The sequence below is a fragment of the Limulus polyphemus genome, unplaced genomic scaffold, assembly GCF_000517525.1.
Source record: "Limulus polyphemus unplaced genomic scaffold, Limulus_polyphemus-2.1.2 Scaffold37, whole genome shotgun sequence".
NCBI classification, from domain to species: domain Eukaryota; kingdom Metazoa; phylum Arthropoda; class Merostomata; order Xiphosura; family Limulidae; genus Limulus; species Limulus polyphemus.
The window spans coordinates 700,326-712,638 of NW_013665647.1; the positions used below are offsets into that span (position 1 = coordinate 700,326).

General features: G+C 29.6%; 1 protein-coding gene across 1 annotated transcript in view; it reads left to right on the forward strand.

Moving 5' to 3' along the window:
• The window catches only part of LOC106461155 (rab GDP dissociation inhibitor alpha-like), a 40,976-nt gene that overhangs the window by 799 nt on the left and 27,864 nt on the right, over nt 1–12,313 (forward strand). Inside the window, exons 2-5 of the mRNA XM_022388336.1 lie at nt 1,760–1,967; nt 7,088–7,222; nt 8,389–8,587; nt 8,792–8,923. Coding sequence (XP_022244044.1) covers nt 1,760–1,967; nt 7,088–7,222; nt 8,389–8,587; nt 8,792–8,923 — 674 coding nt within the window. The remainder of the gene's footprint in view (nt 1–1,759; nt 1,968–7,087; nt 7,223–8,388; nt 8,588–8,791; nt 8,924–12,313) is intronic.

A 12,313-nucleotide genomic window follows, 5' to 3' on the forward strand; every position in this document is an offset into this window, starting at 1 on the left:
ATATATATATATATATATATACTAGCAGTTGTAATAGGCCAACTGATGAGGGTGATTAGCTTATGAAGCAAGTTATTGTAGGCAGTGGTAGACATCATAGCTTTGCAAGAGTGTAAAAGGGCCAGCAATTTCCTAAAAAATAATGAGTTACATTTTTTGCTTTTTCTCAAGGCTGGGTGTACAGGGACAGTTTTGAAGGATCAAATTTTGTTTTGTTATCCATAATGTATGTGTTGTTATTAAAATTTATTATGGATTTCAATAAATTTGATTCTATACGTATTAATTTCATTCTTTTATTATAATGACACAAGATCAGTTATTCTAATTCATCAACTACATTTCTATAGGCTCAACTTTTAGATGTAATTGCAAATGCCTATGTAAGTATAACCATAGGCTTCACATTCATATACTTGTAAGAAAATTTTAAGGGAAGCAAAGTTAATAACACCACATCATAAGGCATATCATTCCACAAGCTTAATGATTTTAACAAGATGTAAGAACATGGAACCATTTAATTCTGTGGATGGGTACGATTAATTGGTTAAGAATCTCTTGTTTTGCATTGATAAAAGGAGGTAACAGGTTAACTTCTTGAAGTTTATAATTTTATCTGGAAGATTGAAGGGATAAAGGCATCTGATTTCTTTGTGCTGTTTTCTGAAAACAATAGGATGAGAGGACACAAGTTTAAGATTCAGAATAAGACGGACTGTGTTGCAATTAAGTTAGTTTTATTTTTATAACAGAGTAATTGTCTTATGGAATGAGGTGTCATCGACAGTATTATAGGCTAGAACTTGACAAGATTTCAAGAAGAGAATTATGAATTTCCTAAAAATTGTGTATGTGTGTGTGTTTGAATTTTTACTTTTCTCAAGGATGTGTGTATGTGAAAGGACAGCCTTGAAGGACCAAATGGTTATCCTTGTGTTACATTAACAAAACTCATACTAATACATGTAAGCCACTTGTTTCTTGATTCCTTCCTAGACCATTTGTTGCTTTTTTAAAAAATAGTATCATATTGACATTTTTCAATCATCTGGAATTTACACACTGTTAATAGATTTATGAAAATTAACAATTCTAGTTGTAACTAACTCTTTGCAAAGCTTCATAACAGTTTAAAAATGAATATCTTTAATCTTGAAAAATGTCTCATGATCTTATAAAACATAAATAGAATCTGAAAAAATACCCTTAAAGAAGTCTGTCAGCTGAAGAATCTGTTCTTCACTTTCTTCAATAAAACTGGACTCGCCCAGAGGACTTGTCCCGAGTGCTGGCTTAGATGCTGTGCACCTGCCTGTATGGACTCCACCATTTCCGTATTCATGGCGTATTAGATCCCACTTTTGTCCCCATTTTCTTGTAATAATAATTCATGATTGTGTGGCAGCTAAGCATCGGTAGAATTATGGATGTACTGCTGTCTATGAACTTCTTATTTCATTTGAGGCAGGTGCAGGTGGCTTATAAGGACTAGCAAAATTATATTTTGATATTTACTTGGTATTTTTTCATTCATGGGATTATAGCTGAATCACTTCATACTTAATTAGTGAATTGAATTCCAAGGATTATACAGTTTATGTATCTGAATGTATGTATAATAAGTTATAATGTGTAATCTTTTGAAGTACACATATATTAGAATGCAAAAATAAGATAAAGGGAAATAATTGAAATTTTCATTCTTTATCAAATGTACAAAAAAAAGGTATTAACTATTAGTATTATTATTTTACAGGAATGTATTTTAAGTGGAATGCTGTCTGTAAGTGGGAAGAAAGTTTTGCACATAGATAGGAACAAGTATTATGGAGGTGAAAGTGCATCAATTACACCATTAGAAGAACTTTTTTCAAAATTCAATATGCCTGCTACTCATCTGGAGGAATATGGTCGATCTAGGGACTGGAATGTAGATCTTATACCAAAGTTTTTAATGGCTAATGGTAAATATGAGTACATGTACTTATGAAATCAAATATGATTTTAATACCTCATTTTTATACTGTATGTTGTTAATCTAATCCATTAATTAAAGCTGTTGGTGGTAAGTTTTTTTGTTTGTTTTTTGTACATAAATTAATGTGTGTTTGAAGCTGTTTTTTCATTACTATATTCCTCCAAGTGTACATTTTAGATTATTGTTTTAGATGTACACTGTACGTTGGAAGAATGTAGTTTCTCTTAGCATATATAAAAAGTATTTCCTGAAGTTTAACTCCATGAATTGTCACCCCTGTTTGTTAAGAATTTTTTGTATTGAACAAAATTTATTGGTATCATGAATTATTTCTTATTTCCTAAAATTTAAGTGAAGTATGTTAATAAAATATGTAATATGTCTTAAATATATTTCATTTTATTATTTGTTTCCAATAATGTTGGATTCAGCAACGCTGTTATAATGGGGGAGGGGGGGGGGTCCATTGGACTGAGCACATTCTGGAGAATTAATGTTTACTATTTAACTTGTGTAGTTCTGAATTTACTTAATGTATCTTCACAAATGTGGTAAGCTTTTAATAAACATCACACACATATATTGTACACAAAAAATCAGAATTTTTAACAAAATATTTCTTCTAAAGATTTGTCTATGAATTTACTTCGATCAGTTTGACTCAGACTGTGGTATGTCTGAGTGCCAAGTGATTTTCATGATACAAATAAAAATACTTATTTTCATTCTAGTTTTCATATTTCATTTATATAATATCTAGAACATCCTAACTGAATATAAATAATTTTTTCAGTAAACTTTATATTTTATCTGTTATTTTTTTGAACCCTCAATCCATTTAAGTGAACTTGTAACCAAAACACACATACATACACATACAAAGAAATAAATCTAAATTACACATTTTTCTTTCTAGAAGGATTGCAGATTGTAAAATAAAATTACCCCAAACAACCTCAGGATCATAACAGTTTACATCTATTTTCATTTAATTTTATATTTTATTGCTCTTTGAACCTTGTCTAACTACTAAACCTGCATATCAAGATTAGAAATCATCTGATGAGAATATATCTCAAGTTATGGGAAAACAGCATATTGACCAGCTATGTAATGTGCATTTCCTGTGCATATTTTGCTGAAAAATATTTTTACTTAATTTACTTTTTACTTTTGGTTTTCTTATCTAATGTATTAAGTTTCTAACTTTCATATTTTAGCTACCTTTATGACAATAAATAAAAAATATAAATAAAAAAATAACAAATTTAATAGTTATGTGTGGGTTTGTGATTTTTTGCACTCAAAGTTTCAATAAAAGTTAACCTTAATTTTAGGTATGGTTATTTTTAGTAGTTCACTGAATTTTTATTTATTTGAAATATTCAATTTAGAACATAAACTGATAATGCAAAAAATACAATGTCCTATAACTATAATAATTTAACTGGCTTTCTAATTAAGCTATAGGTAGTTTCAAATAGTTCCTTTGTCCAGTCAAGGGAATTCAGTGACAGTAAAGAATGAAAAAAAAGGCAGAACAATTTAACACCTGTCATTAGAATGAGCTAGCTTTATAAGGAATTCACTAAATTAATATCTTTCTTTTGGTTATAAATAATTGAGTAACAAATGTCAGAGAATTATTGACATGTTTTGAAAAATAGGATGGTATGGCACTTGGGTTTGACTTTCTGATGTATATTTTATTAAAGCAAGAAGATTGGAAGCTATAAGGATAGATTATGTCTTAGCAGTATGTATACTATAAGAGTGCAATTTGTGTCAGAACTCAGAAGCTCAAATAGGAGTGGAAATAGTATCTAAAATGAGGAGTTCAGAACAAAGAAGTGACATGTAATATAGAGAAGTGAGAATTGAGAATTTATTTTAAAATTTCCTCTCCATGAGTTTGAGTTTATGCTTGTTGGTCTGTGGTAATAACTGCAGGTTAGAGTTTCAAAAACCACACATTTAAAGGGTTAAAATGTGGGTCTGGGCAGGCCTTCTAAGGCATTAGTTCAAAAATAGGTATTGTGTTTTACATACTGAATAACACACTGCTATTGCCATGAAAGTCCCTTGCTCAGTTTAGAGAACTCAGATCATGTCATAACATACACTATAATACAATAGCCCTTTACAGTTGTGGTTGAACATTTAACATTACCACTATGTCTGATATTGTTCTTGTGTTCACACTTATCAAGAGGCATGTCCGAGGATTCCAAAGATATGTTAGCATGTCATCTAGTATTAAGATAAGTTGTATATGTTAAAATAGATATAGTATATTAGATCATGTTAAGCATATATTTCTTTGTAGTAAGTTTTAAGTTAATAAGATACAAGTTTACAACATATAAAGGGTATGAAACTAAAATAATTTCAATTTGAGGGTAAGCTGGTAGAGATGCTGATGAGTAATAACATTGAACCAGGTATATGCACACCCCATGCTTGGTATTGCTGGTGCACAAAAATATAGTTAATAAAAAGGAAAAAAAAAGTCTCCTAGATTAATTTACTCTAAATCTGCCTAAAAGATTTTCAAGTGCGTAGCTATTGAGGATTTCCTCTTGCTTAGACTAAGAATATAAATCAAGAAAGCAGATTATAAGGTATGCTAATGATATTGTATTGCTTTGTATTTATACAAAAATGTTAATTATAAGCAGTAGATAATGGATTAAAAAAATAGCTATTTTGTATTTGTAAAGTCATATTACTGTCAGATGCATTTTTTAATACCTATCAGAAACTTGTAGGCACTATTTTGTACAAGTGTCATTTGGTAAAATTTTGAATGCTTAGTCACAGTAGTTTGCATAAAATATTAATCATCCATATTTTCTCATTTTGGCCGCAAACTTTGATTTCACATCTTTCTGTCACAATTCTTTTTATTTTGATATTTTTTTAGCCATACCTTTTTTATAGCTATGCTATTTTTGATTAGATATTGCTCTTTTTTTGTTGTACATTAGGTAAAAATAACCACAAAGGACATAAACTTGATACTCAGATTGATTAAGGGGATTTTTTTTTTTCACTGGTGTGAAGAAGCATAAAAAGCATAAAATCAATTTCAGGCTAAGTTTGGCCTGATGTAAAATGATAAGGGTTACAGTGATTTCTTTTAAATTTGGTATGCAAGGTAAGGAGACATGGGAGACCTACCATACAAAAAATAGGAGAGTTTTGATTAATGGGGGGTGGTTATATGGATGGTTAAAGAACCCAAAGTTTTCATTCCTGTTGTAACACACTGGGTAATGTGAGGTTTGGTTCTTTTCTTTTCTTTTTTTTTGGTCACACGACACACTAGCATATGTCTTGATAATACTATATTATCTGAATAGACTATCTAGTTTTATTCTTATTCATTCCCTAATGGTTTTCAAACTTTGTAACATAAAGTTATAACTATCCTAAGTTTTATTTTACAAAATAATTTTATATATTCTAATTTTTATGTTATTTGACTTTAAACTAAAGCTACTTGAAGAATATCCAGTAATACTAAGTATGCATTTTAGTAATGAATAAAATGAGTTTTCATTATTCATTTCCCTTGGTTGGTTACAAAGCTTTTGAGTAACTGCAATATTTATATATTAATACAACACTTAAGACCTTAATATTGATTAAAACTTGTTAATATAAGATTGTCTGGAATAACAAGTCTTGAAAAGTTAATACATTATTGTTGCAACAGGTGACAATTTGTTAAGACACAAAGTCAGTTTTATATGTTAATTTTAATCATCTATCAATACTTTTATTTTAAGAATAGTATAGAATTGGTTGGTATTTTACATTTTCTAACATTTATTTAGTGTGTTTCATGAAAAATAGTTCATATTTTCATTTCTGCACAGTTGCAGAGTTTTGCCTGTAAACAAAACAACTTGTAATTTCTTGTACTCTGATGAAATTTTCCTGGCTTTCTAACTATGAGACAAGAGCTGTTACAAATTCATCCAAGCTAGTTGTTAACTTTCCACGGGAACAAATCTTGTACCGTGAGTGAAATTGACGATATTCTGTTCTGAATACAACATTATACAATACATCATTTGATGGATGAGAACCTTGACTCAGTACACCATATCAAGCATAATTATTTATGCTAATTGCTTAAGCTAATATCACATGATGCTAAACACTATTTAATTAGGATAACTTCACAAAATTTAGTAAATTTGCACTTGAAAGTTTGCAATGAATAATTAATAATAACTGTCAACCCATATGATTCTTTTGAAATCTTGAACTAGAAACTGCTTATGCTGTTTGCTTGGCCTAACCAATACTTATGTATTTGCACGTCATTTCACATTATAGTTTTGCTGCCCTAAATCAGCCATCTTTAATCAGAGTGACAAAAACTGACACTGCTCCACTTTTACTCTCAGTTGAAGCTGTAGTAAAAATGTTAGATAGCTCACTTGACTTTTTGCATAGGTGTGAAAAATTTTTTTTTCAAATTTGAGTGGTTTTTGTTGAATAACTTTGCACGGCTTATATTTACACGAAATGAGACTTGTTATTGGAGGTTGAAAAGATCTATCAGTGTACCAAATTAGAAAAAAAATCCATAAAAGTTAAGTATGTTTTTCCTACCAAATAAATTTTCTGTGAAGAAAAAAAGAAGCTCTCTCAGAATTGGAGATGTTATGTCTCAGGTAATTTGTAATGGATTACCTTAAAATTTGGTATGTGAATTAAGAGCCTAGTAATGCACATCCACTGAAAATATATGATAGTTTGGATTACCATAGTCTGAGGTACAGAAAGTGGAAAATTGCTAAACTATCACTCCTGTTAATAACACACAGTGTATCCTGCAGCAGGTTGTTTTGGCTGCACGATATGCTACCGTATGTTTTGATTTGTAGTGAATTTAAAATGTACATGTTTACTTCAAAATGGGAAAAACTTGAAGGATTTTAATAGGAAAGTACATGTGATACATTTATGTAATACCACTATTATATACATTTAGCACAGTTTAAATGTGCAAGATAATTGTGTGATCTTTGTTTCTGAAAGTATTTATGTTTGAAGCATATTGTTGTGTTTTTTCTGAATTTATTTCTCTAGGCCAACTGGTGAAGTTACTCATTCATACTGGTGTGACCCGATACTTAGAGTTCAAGTCTATAGAAGGTAGCTATGTATACAAAGGCGGAAAGATTTCTAAGGTTCCTGCAGATGAAAAGGAAGCTTTAGCTTCAGGTAAGGAATGAAAAGTTTTTCAGTTTTCTTGTATTTAATATGCAATTATGCAAAATACATGTAAAGTTGCTGTTGGGAAAAGAATAGTGTCAGGTTTAACACATTTTTCTTTATACATATGCTTTACTTTGTTATACCACATTTGTTTGAAAACATTCATAACCTGTGCTATTTAAATAATTTGTGAAATACATTTTGCTAATTTTTATATTTTAGATATAAGTTACATTTAAACATTTTCTATACCACTATACTGTTAAAGGTGCTTACTGTAAGTATCATTTTGATAATTAATTTTAATGTATAACATTTCAGGTATATTCCCTTATGGTGATGCTGTTCATATAGGGTAATATGTAAATGGAAATGTTTGGATATTGTAGTTTTTATATAAGGAATGCAGTTCTTTTTATATGTGTAGTTTTTTTGAAATAAAATATTCTATGCCAGAAATAAAAATAACAGAGTTTTTAACAAAAATAGGTTATTTTTACTCAAACTTAGAATTTTTAAAGAACGAAGATTACAATTGATAAAATTTTAGGGTATAAAGTTTGCAGAATGTGAGAATGTAACTATGTTTTGGTAGACAAAGATCAATAACAAAATTAGCAAATCACGAGATAGAATATGTAGTTAACAAGTCTGTGTTTATGCTGTGATGGTGTAAAATATGTTAGACATGTAGAGATGGCAAGACTAACTTGATTTATTAATATCATCAAGACATTTGGCTGTTTGTTAGAGTAATGTAATTTTTGTTGACAAAAAAGTTTACCACGAGCTAAAACAGTTATGTGATGTTACATACTGCAAAATTTCAAGAAATACCATGATATAGTATGATTTTAATCACAAATACCATGATATAGTATGATTTTGATTTTAATCACAAATACCATGATATAGTATGATTTTGATTTTAATCACAAATACCATGATATAGTATGATTTTGATTTTAATCACAAATACCATGATATAGTATGATTTTGATTTTAATCACAAATACCATGATATAGTATGATTTTGATTTTAATCACAAATACCATGATATAGTATGATTTTGATTTTAATCACAAATACCATGATATAGTATGATTTTGATTTTAATCACAAATACCATGATATAGTATGATTTTAACCACAATATGGTCTCTATTTTCAGGTTTGATGGGAATGTTTGAGAAGAGGAGGTTTCGTAACTTCCTAGTCTTTATCCAGGACTTCATCTTGGAAGATCCTAAGACTTGGAAAGATGTTGACCCTAAACAAATGACTGCAGCACAGTTATATGAAAAGTTTGGTTTAGATAAAGATACTGCTGATTTCACAGGCCATGCACTTGCATTACATAGGGATGATGAGTAAGTGTTCAGTTTGTTATACCATTTATATTTATAACTAATAAACATTGTGATGTTAAACTTTTGTAAGATTGTTTCTATTCTGACTCTTTAATAAACTTTAATTGTACCTTGAATATTTATAATGCTATATTATTTTAACAAATTGATGTTATCGTCTTTTAACATGAGTATATTTATTTATTTTGTTTCTACTTTTCTAAGGTACCTGAACAAACCTTGTTTAGAGATTATTGAAAGAATCAAGCTGTACAGTGATTCCTTAGCTCGATATGGAAAAAGCCCATATCTCTATCCTCTTTATGGACTGGGAGAGTTACCACAAGGATTTGCAAGGTTGGTTTTAAAAATGACATAAAACATGTTTGAGCTGTATTGATAAAAGTTGTTATAAGATGTACAGTACATGTGGGAAGAAATTATACAGTAAAGGCATTTGCACATAAAAGGGTTAGCATTCAATTTAGCAGGAAGTTGCACACAAAGCCCACACATTTCTGTAAGAACAGCAGACATACTGGAATGGTATTGTGGAAATTTAAGAGTTTGAAGTTTTAAACTTCCTGATAGTTATAACTTGTAGAAAGCTCTTTAATGATAAAACTACGTGTCATGAGTTTAGTATAAGATGGTAATAAGACATGTTTTTCAACTTGCCCAGAAAAGCCCTTAGCTACTTATCATAAATGTTTAATAAATAAATAAAAATATTCTGTAATAGGCTGTTTAAATAGTTATTCATATAAATTAACTACTGTGTTGCTACTTACTTGTTTTAACTCTACTGCCTTAGGTATCCTTCACTGCACATGACACAAGGTTTTAGTGTCTCACATTCAAAATTTTATTATACTACTTTTTGTTTATGTTATACCCATTAGAATAACATAAAATCTTAGCTAATAATCCATATTTCAATAGTATACAAGTTTTAAGTCCTTTATTCTTCAAGGGAATATAAAAAAAAATCTGAATTTCCACTAGTGAGACACATGCGACACATTTTGTCTTAGCATGTCATCATCCCTATTTTATCCATCACCCTCGAAAATGTAGGAAATTAAACGTAAAATACTCTCTTATAAAATTGTTATTGCTCAAACAAACCATAATTTTTATAGCCTTCAATTTTGTTTGGTTACAGAGCTATCGAATAGAAAATCAGATCCTTCCTGCCACACCCACCTGTCACATCCTCTCTTTCACAGTTCATTGATAATTCTCTCTTACGTTTCATTATGTATTACCTATAATTAATAGAAATTTAAGGTTTTCATCGATTAAATGATGTATTACATAATGTTGTGTTCTGTACAGAATATCGTCAGTTTCACTCACAGTACAAGGTTTGTTCCCACGGGAAAGTTAACGACTAGCTTAGATGAATTTGTAATGGCTCTTGTTGCATAGTTAGATAGCCAGAAAAATTTTGAGAGATAAGGGAATTTGTCTATTTTTTGCATGTTATTAGTCTGTATTCTTTGGTGCATTATTTAATTAAATAAAAATTATTAAATGCATTACTATCATTATTATAAAAGATTAGGCTTAACTCTCGTCAAAACCAGACAGCAAAAAAAAAAAGATTAGGTAAGTACTTTATTTCTTGTTTGTCATATTTATTTTTTATTTATTATTGTAAAAGTAACTAAAATCTAAAGATACAGATATTTTAGTTATTTAAGGTTAGATTAGGTAAAATAATAATAATAATGATATAATTAAAAGGGTTCACAAGGCACGCATGCGAGCAGCTTGTGGGTAATGTAATTCGATAGCGTAACGTGAGCTGCACGTTCTCCAAGTGATTTTCAACTTATAATGACGCAGATAGTAGTTAGACATGGTTCAAATGTATAATGTAAGAACTTAGAGCTACTTAGGATAAACGAATGTAGTTTCGTGTTACAATTTGAAGTCATTCTAGAAAGAAAGAAAAGTTTATTTAGGTTTATTTCGATTATTATTTTGGTGGTTATGAGGTTGGTTGAATTGACCGATCCTGTTTTGAGATAGGTTAGAGAAAATAATAGATAAACTATAAAGTTTTACTAAGAATAAACGTTTGAAATGCCTTTAGGAGGTTTTAGGGATTACACAAAGGAAATACGAGATTTTTGAGATGAGGAAAAGTATTTTTAATTTTAACATGAAAATTACTTTGCACGCAGACTATTGAAAACAAGTACTCAATATATTCATGGACAAATCTTTATTTTATTTTATTATAAAACTTCACTAACAAATATGACTTTTTGTATGTGAAAGACTTGTAATATTAACTGAAAAACTGCCAAATTTCATGAAGAAATACCCACTATATTGAGAGTAATAAGTATTAATTGTATAAAGACTTTAAACAAGTACAAAATGGTCATGTGGTCGATCAAATTGACTGAACCCTTATTGAGAGTGTTAAGTTAGTTATTGGTTGCATTTTAAACTTCTTAACCACAAAAATAATGATTGTGAACTATTTTTTTTATCTTGTCTTTCAATGTCAACTTGTTTTCATGATATTACAACTCGAAGGTAGAAGCAGGGTGACACTATTTTATAAGCATTGGCTCCTGTTATTATGCACCTTTGTACACTGTACTAATAAGGATATTATCCATTCCTACTGTTTTTTCAGTTAAACTAATTGTCTTTGCTAATACCACTCCTACAAAGTTTCTGTTTTGCACAGTTGAGGAGATGAAGTAAGCAAAACTAAATAAAGTTTTTGCATTAGTACAATAATATTATTATTAACTTCTTAATATAAATTGCTAGAAGCATAAAATTCTGATTGACACTTAAATATATTAAAATGTATTTTATTACTAAAGCAAGTTTGATGGTAGAAGTTAATAACATAAAACTTTGGATTGCATTAGATACAATGCTAAGTTTGAAAGACTAAACATAATGGTTTTGAACAGTGTCATTATTGTTATTATCATCATGAATTTTTACATATAACATCATTTTGCACTGGACTTAGGACTAAACTAAATATACTAGGGTTATTGAACCTCACGAGATATTATTAGGCTTAATCCTGAAAGTTTGTTATAAATCAATTCATTTTAATTAATATATAGGCTTTGTTTTTTTTTAAGTTTTGATTAATAACATTATATACTTCATGTCAGTGATATGTTTGATGACTTTATCTTCTATTATAATAATTCTCAGTTTTTGTCTGTCCTGAAAACGTGCATGCATCTTACTATCTAAATGGATGTAAAAAAATAGGCAGATGTAATTATATTAGGTCGTCCAGAAATTAATGTCACTTTTTTTAGACGAAAAACCTGAACAACTTATACCTCAAAACAAAACATTTATTAAATGAAATAGTCTCCAATCTTATTGATGCTGCTTTTCCATTTTACAATCAGGTTGTTAATGCCCCGATTAAAGAAATCACTTGGCTTTGAAGCACAAAACATGTAGATGTCCTCTTTAACACCTTCCACATTTGCATACGTTTTCCTATTAAGATGGTATTGCAGTGAGCGAAAAAGATGGTAATCTGATGGTGTCATATCTGTAGAATATGGTGGTTGGGTGAGAACTTCCTAACCCAAGCCCATAATCTTGTGTTGCGTCAAATGTGCCATTGTCGTGGAGAAGAAGAACACCGTTGCAATTGACGAGTGAAGGGCGTTTCTGATTAAGGGCTTGATTTAAACGTTCCAGTTGCTGACTATAGATCTTTGCATTGACAGTTTGCTGTGG